Source organism: Tyto alba, unplaced genomic scaffold (assembly GCF_018691265.1).
Source record: "Tyto alba isolate M040663 unplaced genomic scaffold, T.alba_DEE_v4.0 Super-Scaffold_23, whole genome shotgun sequence".
Classification (NCBI taxonomy): domain Eukaryota; kingdom Metazoa; phylum Chordata; class Aves; order Strigiformes; family Tytonidae; genus Tyto; species Tyto alba.
The window spans coordinates 12,964,698-12,983,155 of record NW_024881297.1 but is presented as its reverse complement, the minus strand read 5'-3'; the positions used below and the strand labels follow the sequence as shown (position 1 = coordinate 12,983,155).

At 41.2% G+C, this 18,458-nt stretch overlaps 1 protein-coding gene across 2 annotated transcripts in view; it reads right to left on the bottom strand.

Annotated features, from left to right (window-relative positions):
* SLC7A11 (solute carrier family 7 member 11) overlaps nt 1–18,406 on the bottom strand; it is a 62,826-nt gene extending 44,420 nt beyond the window's left edge. Inside the window, exons 1-4 of one of the 2 annotated variants that reach the window (XM_032997795.2) lie at nt 16,806–18,406; nt 13,911–14,037; nt 9,776–9,891; nt 1,939–2,064 (exon numbers count right to left, since the gene is read on the bottom strand). In XM_032997795.2, the coding sequence (XP_032853686.1) occupies nt 1,939–2,064; nt 9,776–9,891; nt 13,911–14,037; nt 16,806–17,082 (646 nt within the window). In that variant the 5' untranslated portion in view covers nt 17,083–18,406. Of the gene's footprint in view, nt 1–1,938; nt 2,065–9,775; nt 9,892–10,668; nt 10,803–13,910; nt 14,038–16,805 lie in introns of those variants that run through there. The other variant, XM_032997796.1, reaches the window with a different exon arrangement.
* Between the last annotated feature and the right edge of the window lie 52 nt (nt 18,407–18,458).

Genomic DNA, 18,458 nt, shown 5'->3' with positions numbered 1-18,458 from the left:
TGACTTACATCAACATTAAAGAGCAGGATGAGCTCTGTAGTTTTTGCTGTGGAAAATTTCACTTGTTTAACAATTTAATCATAAGGAACACTGCTAGCATTTCACTCACAAGCAACATTTTTAAAGTAAACAAACCCAACATCTTAAACATTTCTACCACTGAAAAATTTAATCGCTCCCTACCACATTATAGTCAGTGCTGTATTAATATTACACTAAGAATTACATATCTATAAATACAAATATTTAAGAGTTGTGTTATCCTCTTATTCATTTACAAGGTGCTCTATGGTTTCTAAGACTTCTCCTACAATATCCCAAATTTCCTGAGAAGCAAAGATCCTCCACAGAAAAGGAGCAGGAAGAAGCAGTATTCTTTCAGACTTACAATTAGCAGTGTGTCAAATCCTCTACCCTTTACTCTTTTTTTACTGAGCCCTCAGTCAAACTTCCCACTGAAGCAGAGGCTTTTTGGGTAAGTGCAGAGCTGTGGCCAGAGGAAGGTCCCAGTGGGGAATCAGGGACACTATCAGAGCTACTTAAGGGCATCAAACCCCACTCAACCCTGGATCTGGCCTGCTCTAAAGGTCTAGGAAAAATGGGGCGGATGGGAACAGAGAGAAATTTTGCACATGAAAGGGGGTGAGGGAAGAGGCATTGCAACTGCCAGAAAGGAAGTGAAAAACATGAAAACAGAAATAGTGAATCAGCAGAGTGTTGTACTGAAAAACTTTTATTTCAGAGTCTATTGCTAGCCACAGAGAGCTGCCTATTCCTGAGAAACTGAGCTCACCGCAGAGCCTAATGCTGTGCTGTTGACTCAGATGGGAGGCTTTGTGAAGCATCATAAAAGACCATCCCCAGGGACAGAGCCAACAACTGTGATAATTTTTGTTAGATAAAAATCTGCCACCAATTCATTAAAACTTGCTCCCCATTCTGACCCTCTGCGCTGAATGGCTCCTTGTGCTTTGTGTAGTTATTGTCTAGTGTTATTGTAACGAGAGTGAGCTGGGGCTTGTCACCATCTCACACCCACTGCTGATAGGGCTGTAACAGAAAAGCCTCTTCAGGTAGCTGAGCACGTCAGTGAGAAGAGCTCCTCTGCCAGCATGGCTTTACCCAAACGACTTCCAGAGAGGCAAGGAAAGGCCTGCACAGCCACGTCTGTGATGGGTGCTGCTACAGGGACCAAAGGTGTGTTTTCACACTCCTTGCTTGTACAACAACATTGATAAAGTCTGTAGAGTAATTCTGGCCCTCCTTTCCTGTGCTTGGGTTAGCCCCAGACTATTGCTTTTAGCTGTATGCTTTAGTTTTTCACTTGGAAGTAGTTAAGCATGCATGCAGCATGAGCATCCGGTACTTGCAGGCAGAAAGCCTACGAAAGCAATAGCTAACTACAGCGTCTCTTCCCCATACATCACCTTTAACTTCACAATCCACATCACCAAAGTAGTAGAACAGCATCCATGATACTTTTTCTTCCATATATTCCCCAATTCTGAGCCCCTTCCACCACAACATAACCAGTACCAAACAGGGTTAGGCACTAGCCCAGTTAAAGGGGACATATTCCACCTGGACTAGAGCATGTGCTTTTGGGGAGGGGTACACCTATCTGTCATTAAAACCCATCCTGGCCCTTTCACAAAGTTCACGCCAAAGGCAAATTGCAGAGAACAGCAATCCTGTCGCTCATTTGGAAACCAAGTCTGATACGAACAGACTCATTGGCATGCTGAAGAAAATACCAGTTCATCCCAGTGTAGTTCCACTTCTAATCAATTACATGACAGTACAGAACTTCAGTTAAACAAGCACAGGCTAATTAAGAGATTTTGCTGCTATAAGCATTATTTGGTGGAGGCAGGTGGAGAAAGACTAGGGAGGGTAAAGATAAAAGCACTTTAAAAGCATTTACTTTTCATTTCATACCTTTAATTAGCTGTATAACTCCAGGGACTATAATTATCAGGATTGCTACAAGCTTGCAAAAGGTAAGGAAAATCTGAATGCGGGCACTCCAGCTGACACTTGTGCTATTCAGGACCATCACCAGCGCTGCAAGGAGAAAAAGAAAAGTCAGAAAGAAACACTTGTGCCACTGAAATCACTACAAAACTCCTTGTCAGCAGAGAGGCCACAGACACAGTAGATCCTTATGCATCAAAAGAAAGACACCCCAATAACCTTCTCCAGCTGCTGCCCTCCCACATCTCGCAGTCCCCTTCCCGACGCCACATGAAATGCTTGAGTTGAGCCTTTCTGTCTGACCCACTGTGTGGCTTGTCTGTCTCTCCATTCTCTGCCTGGCTTCCTCTACACCAAATTACAGCTTCGTTTACCCAGATCATTAGCTGTTGGTAGATGATGGGCTGGCAGGACCCTGCCTTGGATGAAAGAAAATAATTGCCCGACTCTTGTCACTCCAGATTTCTGCATTATGCCTGGTTTGAGTAGACATTTGCATTTTCAGAAAGCAGTAAATATTAATAATCATATTAAACTTTCTCACCCCCATTTAAGCCCCACATAAATTTGACACTCACTACCTTATTTACCCCAGTCCTCTTTCTCACTCTTACTCCTCCCTTCTTGCCGTACCACCAGAGATGCAGGAGGGTCAGAGTGCAAAGTAATGTGCCTGTCCTTGTTGGGAATTGGTGAATAAACAGAGACCTTTTACTTTTTGAAAGCAAAGTCCAGGCCTGCACCTCACCAACATGCAGAGAGACGAGTGAGGAGGGCTCTTATGTCCTGCCTGCTCAGCTCGCATCTCCTTCTGGGTCAGGGAGGGCATCTTCTGGCCTTTACTGCAGCACTGACTGACAGGAGGATGGTATGTCTTACCCTTTGAGTGCCAGTTATTCTATCTTATTTAAACAATTACCCTGGCAAAACAGAATCAATACAGGAGTTGAGATCTTTAAAAAAAAAAAAAAAATACCTAAAGAACAGAAAATGGGAGTCATTTCACTAGATAGAAAGTCCCTTTCCCCCACTGCTGCAGGGAGAAGTGAATGTAGCCAAACAAGCCTGCTCACTCATCTTCTCTTTCTTGCCATTGTACAGAGCTAAAGAATTAGCTCCTCATCACACTCCTCCCATATTTCAGACTCGCTCAAGAGCACCAGTATCATCAGCCATATTACACATCTTGAGATGCATAAAAACACAAGTTTCTATTTCCCACCAGAGTCTGTATAAGCTTGCATTGTAGATCTGGCATGGTACAAGCTTTCTGGCAGCAGAACCCACTGATTGATCCCAAGTGTTTTACACAGACTCTGTTCACTGGCAAGATTTAAAAAAAGTCATAAAATAATCTCAGTTTAAACCAAAAGTAGTTTTGGTTTAATGGTAGGGGGAGAAAAGTCCAAGTAATCTGGATTCCAATGTATTTTTTGGATATTTTTAATAAAATAAATATTCCAGAAAAAAAAAAAAAAGTATTTTCTGGAATTTTTATTTGGGAAAAAGAGGGTCCCACTCTCAAATGAACAATTTACTAAAGTCAACATAAACACGCAACATCACTTAATCTGAATTTTTCACCAAAAAAAGATCTTAAAGGTCAAAAAGTTTTTCCAGTTCTGTATTTCGCAATATTTCAGAACTGAGGCATTCTTTTCTAAGTCACAAAGAAATCACTTGGGCTTCTGCAAAGTATCACTTGAGACCCAAATACTTATTTTTTGCTTTATTACTTCCATGTATACCTATACTTGGCAGGAAACTGAAAATCTTAGGGGGCCTGATTTATTATTCTATTGTCCCGATACTACCCTGACATATCTTCACTCATTTAAATGTTGAAAGATCCCTTTAGGTTGCTGCTGAATATTAGCACCGATTGAGGCTCTCCTCCCTTTCCTAGGGCTTGATTATTAGGAAGGTTAACAACTGTCATTTAAGCCAAATATATTTTAAATATTCATTTCACCAACAGTGTTTAAGTTCTAAAGAAAATCCAGTGCCATAATCAAGCATTAGCTTATTTCAAAATTCCGAGAAAGTTCATGATATCATACTTTTCTTTCCCAGAAGACAAAGTCCAGGCAGGAACCAGGCCACAAAAAAATTTAAAGGAAGAGTTTTATGTGTAAGAAAGTATCTGCAATTTGGCATCCAGCTTATTCAGAGTTCCCGCTGACTGCAGCAATCAGTCTGTCACCTTACACAGGTCAGCATAGGTAACAGGAGCATCCTCCCTGCAGAGAGCCCTCCCCGAGGTTTTTTAATGCAGCAGTTTCACCTTCCTGATATATATATATAAGAATGTCACTGGATGGCAAACTAGTATGAGCAATAATGCCAACTCACACAGAAACTCACAACCTTCCTTGCTGGCCAGCCACACACAAATCACAAGCTCCAGATCAGTAGAATAGTTACACTGGCTTGAAAGGAAAAAAAAAAAAAAAAAATAGATTGGTATTTTCATGAAGACAGCTGGCTGTGTTAAAACCTGCTCGACCCCTAACTGTGAGTTCAAGCCAGCCAAATGTTTTATCTGAGGCTTTCTAATCAAATAGCAAAAGGGACGCTGCAAAGATCTTCTCTTAGTTGGGAAGCTGAAGGGACACTACATGTGCTGTTAGTTTTGATGGTCTGTAAGAGTAAGTCCCTTGCAGAGCTGGGTGACTGCACAGAGTATTTCAGGTTGCAGGGCTGAGACTTAAGTTCTTAGAGGATTTGAGAGCAATTTGGTATTTTTTGGAATTTCATTTTATTGGACTTAATCGGCTACAAGAATTTGCAGTTGTCTTATAGTATTTAGTCTTAGCAGTTCTGTGTGCATGAGAGACATATGGGGATGTGGGGCTTATACTGCTATCACGTATCAGCACCATACTGGTTGTGTTAGCAACTGGGTAGTGAGAGGCAACCAAGGAGTCATGAAGCAAGCTGCTAAAGAGCAGGAAAATAACAAAACAATATTATATCTTAGGACTATGGACATTATTCAGCACCTCTCTTCTATGAATAGGGCCTTATGGAGATACTTCAAGAAACTGATTGCAGACACTTTGATACAAGATCACAGCAAAGATCAGAAGGAAGCAGCAACTCCCCAGACAAAAGGGTGAAGAAAGGAGGACTCATCTCTAACTTTCCTAACTGAAAGTCAGACATCTAGTGTGGCTGCATCCTTGGTGAAGAGAGTTACCTCCAGAGGATGAATAATAACACCTATTTCAGATGCATATCTCTGATGAGGTGAGTTACCTTTCCCTCTTTCTCCACTAACTCTATGGGGAGCATAGATGATTACCTTAAACTAAACATCTAACAAAAAGTGAGATGAATCCTAACCAAGGGGAGTATGGTGGGAGAGCAAAATGGGGTTCATGAACAATCCAACACAGTGGTAACACCGATCATATTGCTTTTCACAACCTCTTTCCTTCACACAAACACAGCTATAAATGGATAATGGAATCTAATGAGAGAAGCAACAGTAAACATTACATCCTGGCCTACTTTTCAAGAATATATGCACCACTGTTCCAGCAGGAAACTGCCCTCCCCATATGTTGTCAGGCTTTTAGGGTCAAGACATTCTCACAAATCAAAAAATACACTCAGTTTGCAGATCCTAATGCATCGATTAAAACAGTCACGGAAGGCACAAAAGCACCCATCACCAGAGCAGCTTTTGCTAGTCCTGCAAGCCAAGAGATGTCTTAATTTAAACTGCTTGTCTGAAAAGTGTCAGCAGTAGAAAGTGACGTCTGTAACATCTGCCATGATAAAAAAACCCCACAACTATAGACTCACATACACACCAAATTTATTACAATAAAGCTTTGACATGGAGTATTTGCTAGCAAGCACTGATGGACCCATACAGCTGACCTTGGTTTTCAAGCATAATATTACCTCTAACAGCCACAGTTTGGGGTATTGGAGGTTTTTTGGAAGACCTCTAAAAGGGGGGGGGGGGGGGGGGGGGGGGGGGGTGGAAATTATATGTTATTGCAGTGTAAAATGTCAAAAATACAGATGAATGAATATAAAATCTTTAAAAATATGTGCAAGTTGATAACATGCTTTCAGTCTCACAATTTTTAAGAGCTGAAACCTGTTTATCTGCTTTCTGATATGGAGGCCAAGTGAAAAGATTAGAACAGGCTCAGTTAAGATTGCCTATCTATTCAGGTTACATAATGATAGTACAGTTCAATACCTTTGCACAGCATAATTTATCCCTTCCTGTTACCAATATATTTAAGCTTACATTAGGAGTAGAACTAAAAGATACAAATAAAGCAATATATGAATATAGGGGCTTTTTGCTCTATCACCATTGCAAAGCATGGTGATAGACACAGTGTTAGGATGTTTCTTCAATGGAAGAAACAATAAATGTGGAGGAGTCCACCAGTTCTCACTTAAAGAGATTAATGAATTTTCAACTCTTTATCCTAAAAAGACTGTCTTCAGCATCAGACCAAAGGAAGAAGGCATCCCTGGGGCCTTTCTGTCCAACTCAAGCAAAGTTGGGCATTTAGAAGGCCTCGTCTCCTGTTTGGATTTTCTTCAGCTGTTCTTGCCTATGCTGGGACACATCCAGTCCACTTATTTTCATAAAAATTGTCGCAATTAGATATCTTTGCACTGTCTACTCTTCTCTCAGGTACAGTTAAATGGACTGAGTTTAGAAAAAGTTTATGGCAGACTGACAGATAGACTGAGATATGCATATCCCATATTTGACAAGGTTTTTTCTCTTCATAAAGACTAGCTAGAGAAGTACTAAGTGAATTCAAGCAATTTCTAAGTTTGAAAATAATGGGCAATATTTGCTTCAGAGGTTGGGAAAGCTGGGGGTTTCTCAAGAGAACCCCCATACAAGCATCCTTCTCTCCATCGAGCCATTGAAATGTTTGGACTTTTCCATTAGTTGTTTTTATTAAAAAAAAAAAAAAAAAAAAAAAAAACAACAACAAAAAACCTAAAAAATAAAAATGAAAGCACCATATTTTGGAACAGAAGATTTGCTTCTACGGAATGTTCAAAATTGCTCAGAATAGATGTGATCTCAGTGGGAATTTTGTGCCCAGCACATGCTTTTTTCCTACAGATAATAAACCAAGAATGAGGGGTTTTTTTAAAGGTCACCATCTCTGGTAGTTCCATTTTGGTTCTTATCTGATCTACACTTTCTCTGCAGCACCACTGTTCCTTTTTCACTGCAGAGGCACTGAAGTGGAGTGGCGGGGAGCAGAATGCCCCTCTAAGAGAATTACTTTTTTGCAGCTGGTAGAGGGGCAACAGTATTTGCCACTCCCCATTATAATCCTGTTTGCATCCATCTCAGGCAACCTTTTAATAATAGGCTTAAACTGCAGAAAATTAGGTTTAGGTGGAAAAAGCATAAATTAGAAAATCTGTCTTGTGTCAAGGATAGAAAAGAACTGGCCTACAGTATTCTGCAAGGCTTTAGAAACTCCCTCACAGGAGTTTTAAGACCAGTTTAGACAAACAAGTTGTTTAGATATGCTGGTTGTGTTTGGGGGCAGGGGATCACCTGGAGATTTTTCAAAATCTCTTCCTGCCCTTTCTAGTATGATCAGAAATGACAAGGTAAAGCTACAGAACAAAGCCTCACCCAAGGACAGAGTTTAATGGTGCTTCCCACTACCTTTCCCCTCGCGCAATCAAGACAGATGCACAGCGAGCACTCTGTCATCAGGCACAGGAGGGAGAAGGGACCAGGAGCAGATAAGAAGACAAAAGGTACATCAGCTCACATTCTGATTAACTTCAAATTTTCAGTAGAAGCAAACAGTAACTTTGGCATCATTACATTGGTTTATAAAATCTTCAGGGCTCCACTCTGTCTGTTCAGCTCAACACCTTAATCTTACCTATCACTGCCTACATGCACAATACAAAACATTCATAACAGTTACCACCACAGCAGCTAATTCTTACCATACAAGAATAACAGTTATATTTTCTGGGATCCCTGAGCTTAAGTGTAGCATTTGATCAAAAACTACTACAATTGAAACTCCACTGTGGAGTATACTGCAGAGAATAAAGGAAAAGCCTCAGTTTGACATGCCACTGTTTTCCTCAGCGTTGCCCCATTCACCATTACAAGCTTTCTACAAGAATCCCTTCCTTTCAGTGAAATGACAGCTCATCCTACCTGCGCTGTACAGACCTGCACTCACCGTAGGAGCAGTGTGCTGTGAACTCCTCTCTCCCTTCAGGCTGTAATTATTTCAGCATAACTCCACACCCCCCCTGAAATGCTACTTCTTTGTTTAATTACTTTGCAAAGCCCTGGCTTATCACACAGATTTTCAATTAAATTAAGAGCAATAAAAACCTATTTCAAATTGTTCACTTATTGTGGTTGAATCACATGCACTTAACAAAATGCTTTGATGGAGCCCTCACTTAACATTCCTTCTGTCTCAGTGACCTTGAAGTTACTGAACATCTGTTTCACCCTTATCTTGCACTGAAATATTTCAGACAGATGTAGCTATAAAAAGTCATTGACCTCAAAATTCAAGCCCTTAATTCAATTATTCCTATGAAACCTATAGTTTGTGCATAATTAAGTTAGAAAAAAATGTGGTCGCATACTGATTTTTTTAACACTTCTGGCAGAAGGAAACTTTTATCAAGAGAGCTCCTACAAAAAAACACAGTAACCTGAAGACTAGAAATTTCAATGCCAATTGAACTCCCTACCCCAAAGAAAGAAGAAGTCATCTGAACCTATTATTGTGCAAAACCAAAGGGGCCTCCTGTGTGCCACTGAATATCTTGCATGTCTTAATTCCTTTTTCCGGTCCTTTTGTTTCCGACATGTGCACTGACCAAATTGAAAGGAACAATCTGTTACTAATTACTCAGATTTACTCTGCCCTCTCCTTCCTGCACAGCTGAATGTGAATGTGTGCGCACGTGTGCAAGGACCATCACCACCAGTGACCAGACAGAACTGGAAACAAGCCTCCAGCGCTACAGGCACTGGGCTCCACAGCCCCACTCGCACCACGGTTTGTGCTTCCCTTCCACACTAGCCCGGGCACACTGTAAAGCTCCTGGTCTCAGGGTAGCCTCCCTCCATCCACTGGCAATTATTGGCTCTCTGTAGCCCTAAATGGTCCCTTTTACTCTAATTGCAAAGTTAGCAAGAATAGGACAAGCTGCTGGTAACAGACGTGTTATTTTCACCAAGCTGTACACCCTGCTCCCGGGCATCAGTTGGGTTCCTGCTTCCTGAACCACAAGTGCCTCAAAAAGTTTTATTGCTGTGAAGGACAGAGTGGGACTGTGGAAGATGATCTCATGTTGCCTGTGCTCCACTCAAGAGAACTACATTTCTTCACAGCATCATACTTGGCACTCGATTGCCTCCTAAAACAGAGGTAGAGCAAAGCACTTAAAATCAGGTAATCATTCTTCCATATCTCTGGCACTGGCTCACCATCTCTTAGGGACTGAAATTGCTTCCACAAAAGTAATGAGAGTTCTGCCATTAATTCAAGTGGCAACAGAATCAGCCTTGGCAATAGATTCTCTCTGCCATTAATAAAGTCTGCTATTCTTTTTACTACTGCGTATGTTCACAAACACACATACCCAGGCAAAAAGTCATGCTGATGCCCTTGGCAATGGATGCACAATCATTTTGTAATGAGTCACATTAAACGATTACCTGTTTGGTGTGCAATTACGTATATTTTTTTTTCAATTTACATCATCTTTTACCTTTCCCTGAAACCTAACATTGGATACTTACTGATGCCAACAGCTGTAATAAGTTTAATTGCAAGTTCTGGGATTTCACACTGCATGAAGAAAGGTTCCAAAATGTAACGTCCAAATGCCAACGATATCACTGCTGTGGCAGCAGGGCTACAGTGAAAACAACAACAAAAAATCATAACATTAATCTGCAATAGTACATAGATAATATACTTACAGGATCATACTGTAGCTTTACTATCACAGAACTGTGAACCGTACTTAATTTGGTGCCTGCTTGTAACATTGCTGCCATGTAAGTACCATGATTTCTGAAAGCAGTAGGAAAACATAAGCAGTTTAGCTTAGCTCAGAAGTTCTGATCTTAGCAGCAACACTTCTTACCAGGATCGCTCTTACAACTTCCATGTTGTGAGGCAGCCATAAACAGAAAGGAAAAGTAACAAATGAAATCTTCTCACTTGAGGTGAACAAGGCCAGAATTAGATTACATGGGCAAAACCCTGAGTAAAAGTCATTGAGGACTGAATTTTAGTGGCCGAGTATATCTCACTCCTCAGAGACACAAGCAAATTAATTTCAGTCAAGCTGAGAATTCTGCTTTACTGAAATAAGTATCCAAAACCTACCTAAGTCTGTTATTAAAATCTGAGACAATGCACAAAATGAACGAAAATGAGATTTCTTACAGTGCAAACAGAATTTGTTCCTTTCATTGACTAGCAACTTCCTAGCACTGCAAGTAAGGGCAAAAATCCCCCAAGTACAGAAAACATCTACCACAAAACAGAGAAATGTGATAAAAGTCATGCAGTTGTTGCATTTGCAAATTCTAAATACTCATAATATTCATACAGCCTTTCTCTTTGAGACAAGCTAAATGTTTGCCAGAAGCCTTAGCACTGACACATGTTAACAGCAAATTACCCTGTGCCTTGGATCAGACACTGTCTGCATATTACAGTTCCAGTGGTCTGTTCATGTTTGGTTTGGGAGAACACTTTCACCCTTTTCAAGATAGCTGGTGGCATCTGTGCTTCATCACACACTCACACAATAAGGACAAAAGGGAGTATGATTCTGCCTGAAAGGATTTTTGAGTTAAACAAGAGTCCATGCAAATTTCTTGTGAAAAAAAAGAACTGCAGCATTTAAAAAATAATGCCTCACCTTACAGAATTTTAATAAAAATATAGTTGCTAAAAATGCTATGGAACAGCAAATAAATTTTTCAGAGAAGTTATTCTCCATCAAACGATAAAGGAATTTTCCACAAGAGTTTCACCCTTGAAACAAAACCCACTTTCTTAGCATTAGGACTCAGCCAAAATGTCCCACATTACATTGGACCAAACTACAGGGCATAAATGACTAGAAGTATCTTCCTCAGAAAGTTTCTGAGCAGACAAGTGTGTCCCACACCTGAGGCCTGTTCCTCTCACTGGCCAACAATCGGATTTGCAACTTTTGTTTTCATTCAGGACTAAGTGGCCTCTGCACTGGATTTACACAGACCTTTACTGATTTTACCTTGGTGCTATAATTCTAATTTACATAAGAACACCAGGCTTCTGGCTTTTAAATACTGTAGCCTGCCAAAAGTACTTTGAAGTGTCCTAGATCAAATGAAAGATCAGATCTTTGGAGCTTTCCCAGACTTTTTCTCTCAGTCCCATCTCTTTTTTCCAGAACTTGGATTTTTCCCTCTCATGTTAAGAAAGGCCTTTTTAAAGAGGCCATCACTGCTATCCACACCACTATGTTTTTAAAAACATAGCTACTAAATTATAGCTCTTATAAATAGCTGCGTCCCTCGTGTTCCCATGGACAGGGGGAGATGTTGCTGCCGGTGTAGTTGATCAGTGGAGGTGGAAGCTGAAGAAATGGAGCATTTTACTTTTGGCAGGCTGGCAGCCCCCTCACATCTGTGTATTCAGGAGTGGACAGAAAGCGCATTAGCAGCTTTCGCTGAGGGGCCAGGAGCACAAAAAGCCACCAGGAAGGAGCAGGTACAGTGCCCCAGCTCGTCCCACCCGTGAGTGAGTCACTTGGCAGCATACTCTCACCCAACCTGTGTTTAGCAACAACCATAGCGAAGCACTACAAACGATGCATTCACACAGTCGCCTTCACTTGTTAGAAAACTAGATTGATTTTATTTTCTTTAAAAAAGGTATGTAATATACCCACAGCCTGACTTTTGGGGAGAAAAGAATGTTCCTACTTGTATTGGATAAGGAGCAGTGCAGTGTAAGGCACATCTAAACAGTAGGTGATGCTGGCACAGTTTAATCAGTATGTGAGCAGAGTTTAAGTGTGTCCTAGACTGTAAAATAGTGGCTGAAAAGATATACGAGAACAGGAAATGTTTATTTTGGTTGTGGCTGCTCCACCAGCCCGTGGGTGTGATAATCCTGCAATCTTTCAGAGGAAAAAAAGGCTTAGCTGAGAAGTGTGTGTGAAACTTCATATAATGAAAAGAAGAAAAAAACCCTAGCTACGTATTAGGTCTCAACTTTTTTGATAGCAGCAGCCAATTAGTTTACCGATGCAGGAGTCAGATATAAAACTCTACATAGAGTTTCGGCAGCACTGCTCTGATCATCGCAAGTTGTAACAAGCACACCTCCCTTGCTGCCTCTCAGATTTGATGATTAAAGAATCCACTGATGTTCCTTCCCATGCAAGATGATTATTTTCTGGGTGTGGGGCAGATCACGATGACTAAGAGTGTTTTCATGACACTCCTGGTACACTGTCATACATTAAAAAATAATAATAATAATTTTGCAAGGGAAAGAATTTATGAAGCCTGGTTTCTTGGGGGTATTTGTGTCTAGGTTAATAAGGTCCCCCTGCCTAGTAAGGTGCAGGTTAAAAGGGAGATTTCTAACACTACTCTCTTTTGTTTATTCTGTGATGTACAAGGATATAGCTATGTTCACAGCACTGTGCTTCTCGCAGGGAAAAGATAGATCTGTTTCTTCTGTCTGGTTTTCTGTTTTGGCAAAAAGTAAATATGGTTAAGACATCTGCTCTTTCATCACATTTTATGGAAATTATGCAGTTAATTCAAAGGTTACATAGGGGTGGGGAAGATGTAAGGCACCATCTGACATACACAATGATTTCCCCCGGAAACAAGATAAGGCTTTATGGATTCATAATGACTCAGCACTCAGTGCTTTTAAACTCAACAGTCTATGCTAGAACTTGTCAATATTATGTAAACATAGTTGTGATTTGAAATGAGGCTTGTACTTTTGTGACTAATTTGCTGCTTGGGGAAGAGAGGGGAAAGGCATGCTAACTAGCCTGAGGCAGGGATGGAGCATTCCTGAAGTCATTTTGCATAAGTGAGTTGTTCTGTTCTACATGTAACAAGCTCTCCATCCTCAGCAATACTGAAAAAAAAAAAAAAAAGTAAAATTAAAAATTCTAAGGGACACATTTGAGTTTGATACAAAGATCCATTATTGTGACTGACCTATACAACGTCAAGGGCTTTATGAGTCACAGGCTCATCCACCAAAACAGCACTTTAGACATTTTTGATATATAAGGACTTAACGTTGCTTTATTTGGCCAGTTAGTGCTTTTCATAGTAATCAAGAGTACAGGTCTCCAACTTCCCACAAAAACAAAAAATGGGGACCTGAATTGACATATGGGGACCTGAATTGACATATATAGAATATATGGTGCCCCCAAATCTGAAATCTGGGCAATAGCTTCACCAGGAGTTATTCCTGTATCCACAGACAACAACAACCACGCCAAACACTAGTGCCAAGACAAAGGAAATGCAAAGGTGACTTCCCTCTTCCACTATACTATATAGAAGCATGGGTATTAGCGTTAACAGTGACATTAATGGATACACTAATCTTAGCAAAATTAAAGCAAGTAGCTGAATTTGTGTGGCAGGCAGTTTTCTTAGAAACATTTTTTTCCCACCATACATGCACATATGTTTTCTTGAATGTTTCAATGCTGACAAACAAAATAGCATTGTTAAATTCTCTGAAGCAAACATACTAAAAGAACACAGCTCACTGATCAAGATATATTCAATTTGTTTTGCCCATCATGGGTTGGAGAATATTCTTTATGACTAAAAACTGTGATGCCATCAGAAAAGAAACACAGAAAAGCCATGATACACTTACCGAATTATGAGCAATTCAACCCACACTCTCACAAAAGCAGGTAATGGGCCAAAGGCCTCCAGGATATAAGTGTAGTGACCACCGGATTTCTTAATGCATGTTCCTAGTTCAGCATAGCAGAGGGCACCTGTGAGAATTAAAATGTGGCATCATGAGAGATATCCAGAAATAGCTTCCAAAACATTTATAAGCTGAACAATGGAGCTGTTGTAATATCACAACTACTTTTGATATATCTTATTCCTTTGTTTTCAAACAATTTTATAAGTTCTAATTAATCCAGATAGATTTGCACTTATCCAGACTGTACATATATCCAGTTACATTTACATGTAAAGCCACTGAACAAACTATTTGCTATCAACACGTTCCATTACTCATCTGTACTTCATGAAGAGGGACAACAAAATGCTGTGTCACACCAGCTTCCCCGGATCCCCAGCCAGCCTGACTGCACCACTAAGTGAAAGCCTTCTGACACATTTGCTTGTTATCAAGCGATGATCAGCTCTTTTCAGCCTTAGAGATGTCTGGCTCAGCCTCTGAAGAAAAGCCTGAAAACTGTATTACCTCTCTTCAGCCACAAGCGAAGCAATCAACTGGCTGAAATTTGGAAGAAGGAATTGCAGATTAAGAATTTTCCTCAGTAGTACTCCCAATATATTATATACAAAATTGGGGGGGTGGCTTAGCCCTGGACTTTCAACACTAGTGCAGCGCTGTTGTATACTACCAATGAAATGAAAGCTCAGTCCATTTCTGCATTGCCTTAAATACAAACCACTTCACGTTTTCATAGGAGGCCTATTTCATCCTTTGGTGTGTTTACACTGACAAACGTAAAACCCAAATCATCACCACGTTGCTGCAGTAGTCCACGCAGAAGTGGTTCGGGCCCCTTCCAAGCAAGCGCTGGTGGCATTCCCAGCAAGTAGCGGCTCTCTGAGAGCTCCCCAAGGCTGCTGCCAGCACAACGCGTGGCCTCTGCCATTACAGAGCAGGCAGCAGCACGCTACAACTACGAGGACCTGCACGGAGCCTTCCTCACCCCCGCACTGCCTGATACTGTTGCTTAATGAGCCTTCACCCAGTCAACAAAACCAGTGGATTCTCAGCTCCATGGGTGGACCCCATCAACAGAGAAGTGCACCGCGTCCCATAAGTGTAGACAGCCCTTTTAGAAGGGTCTGAGAAGGCAAATGAAAACAGTAATAAAGTTTGTAAACACCGCATCACACAGAGTTGAGATCAGCAACATATCTGAACTCATTTCGGCTCTGTTCCCCGCACGCTTTTATGATGCGGCACTTTAAGATGAAAACTACAGTTGTCAAAACTGCGTAACACGTACAAGCCGATTAAAGCTGCACCACATTATGACAAATTCCATCCTGGTTCATTTGTTTTGTTTGGGGCTTTGCAAAAATGGGGCAGTTTTTATCGGCTATTCTTCAGCTTACCTGAAAATGTACTTAAAGGAATTCTCACAGCCACATAAAAAAATAAAAAAGCAGCTATTGATGGGTTTTCTCCTGACAGCCCCTTCCGTTGAGGTTCAGGATGAAATGAAATTGTGTTTTGATACACGTTATACACACAGTTCCAGCAAGACCTTACGTGATCTTTGCATGTGATTTTACTATAATTAAGTCATACAGGGAATTAAAACCACCCATGGAATGAAAGATATGAAAAAATAACTATAACAGGTCCATTCAGAGAAAGAGATAGTATCTTTTGCTGGGCCAAATTACACAGTTCTTCTTATCTTGAGATCTAGAAAATGACCTAGAAAGTCTATTTGATAAAATAGATAATTTTCTGGTTGTGAAGTAAAGTGTGTACAAAAAAAATTACTACTGTTAAAGCCAAAAATGCAATGCTTAAGCAAATTCTGTTTTGACTAAATCTTAAGACCCAGGTTTTCCGACAGGGTTACGAATTGTAGCTGAGGTCTTTCTTCACAGGGGAATTTTGGATACAGGCAGAACTTCCACATTTGTACAACAGATTATGCTGTATATCATACCAATACATTTAACATTTGACCAAAATGGGTCCTAACTTCCTCACACTGCCTGTTTGGCTTGGGTGGGCTTAGCCCGTAACAGTCTGTGTTTCTTTTAAGCTCAGAGCCAATTTACACAGGGTGGCATTTGCATGTTCCACCTATTAAGCAGACACGTGTTAGTCCATGTTTGTCCTCTTTACCTCCTGCCAGAAAACAAGTTGTTTCTGTTTTAAATAAAGCCAATATTCATGTTAGTTCTTCAGCTTTTTTGAGATTAACTCATTAAGCAGGTCAATGGACCCTCTGTCCCACAGAGGCCAGGGTGGGGTTTTCCACTTTGAATGGGGGTTTTGTGTAAGGAACAAATAATCTGGCATTCTTCAGAATTTAACACTCTTCAAAAATACACAAAATCAGTAAAAACTGTCACAATAGGCAGTTGCTCGGACCTTGCTCTCACCTCTGGGGAACTAAGTCGAGCTGTCTAAACAGTTCACCAGTGTTTGAGTGGAGTGACCCGCATCCCCAGCTGCCGGGGGCCTTACAAGCAAACCATAAACTACCTCTTACAACCAGAAGAAAAATATTGTACGTACAGCACATTGTATAGTATAAATGGACATTAACTTTTCCTGTTCCTTTAGGGACTCATAAGAAACAATAATTTATGCTTTCAGTCCTTACCAACCAGGTGCCAGAGGGACAGGGGTTGCATACCTCTGCGTCCTCCACGCAACCTATCAGGCAGCAAAAACCTTCTGTAGCCCTATTGGTCCTCAAACTCCACACTGTGCCTTGCTATCCAATGGCAAAATCAGATAAATAATAGCAATAAATCCACCGGCCGCCCCTCTGGACCAATTAGAAACTTTTAAGGGACTTACCGAAGAGCGAGAGGATACCACACACTGTCCAGACAGTCAAGGACATGCCCACGCTGCCTGTGTTCTTCAGGATGCCTTTGGGAGAGATGAAGATGCCAGCTCCAATGATAGTGCCAATTATGATGGATATCCCCCTCAAAAGTGTCACTTTCTTCTTCAGCACAACTTTTCCCTCCTGGGCTGGCTGTCCGCTGTCCATAGAGGGCAACCTACCATTAGCTTGCCCCTGCAAGTAGCTTCCATTAGAGACTGTGGTTACAGCAGCTTTCCTAAACATGCTACAGTGCCACCAGTGCACAGACGGCAAGCACAGGCAAAAAAGTTTGCAGCAGAAACTCAAGGGTTTTTTCCCCTCTCTCTGTAGCCAACTACTTAAGTCGCTTTCTCTGCCCTCTCTTATCTTTCCAGCTGCTCCTACACACAGGTAGCAAGCTCCTAAAGTGTATTTGAGCCTTTACTGCGAAGCGAGCAGTGCTCAGGAACACCTGCACTTTCACACTGCGAGCTGGTACTGCCCTATCATTGGAAACCAGCTCAGCTTCCGCGTGGACTTGTATTTAAGCTCTTGTCATACCAAGTTACTCCAGCTGAATGATGATGCAAATTCTCCAGGTTTGCATCAGCCATTTGAGAAACCTCTGGCATTACTCAGCATTTATCTTTTTTTTTTTTTTTTCTTCTTCTTTTTAAACAGTAGGGGCATGTTGCACAACCGACCTGAGAGTGGTGGGAAGAACAAAGCACTCACAAGCAAACCGAGCCAATCAAGCTAAGCACATCACCCGAGACACCCGGAGACACACTCCCAAATTTTTGTAAAGCGACTCAGCCAGAAACAAAAGCCTGCCTAACACAAAGCTTGTCAGAGTGCAAGGCGAAAAGAAATCAAACAGGACACGTCATCCCTGGGTCTAATCCAAATTCTTTCTCAAAAAACTCCTCTTAACGAAAGTTAAGTTTGCGGGGCTTAACTTCTTGTATCACAGTTGATCAGCCTCTCTATGTTACTTACCTGGAAATCTCTATAGGGACCTGTACCTACCTAAATAATGCATACAAACCCCTTGTTACCTCGAGTTGCCTAGCAACACACCCAAATCAGCCTAATGAAAACCCAGGGTTATTTCCACAGTGCAGTAATTTTCATACAGGCAGTGTGTTTCTGGGATGTCAGCAAGCAACACCGCGACAGCAATTCCCCTTAAGAAATACTATTAATGTTTACAGTCACCCCGTGTGTGCGATCTGGCAGGAGGAGGACAACAGCCCAGAGCGCAGGATCTCCGGCAGCTCCAGAATCAGTGAGGGGGTTTTGTGTTATCGTAGCGCTACCTTGACCAGATAAACAGGTAATCAGATGCATAAATACTTTTGCTTCACGACCTGATCATTCAAATTCAAGCCTGAGAAATTAAACTGTTAAAAAGAGAAGCATTCTCATAAAACAGAGCAAAAATCAATAGCCTTCAAGCACTTGTAATCTAATCGAGGGACAGCCTGTGCAATATATGCCAAAGGGGAAAAATCCTTCGTAGCATAACTATTGCAGCTGCTCCTGGCTTCAGATTAGATCAGTGCACAGAGAAATGATTACTGCAGTTACTGCTCTTACAGTTACTGCTTAATTAGGACCTAGGATTGAGGGGGAAAAAA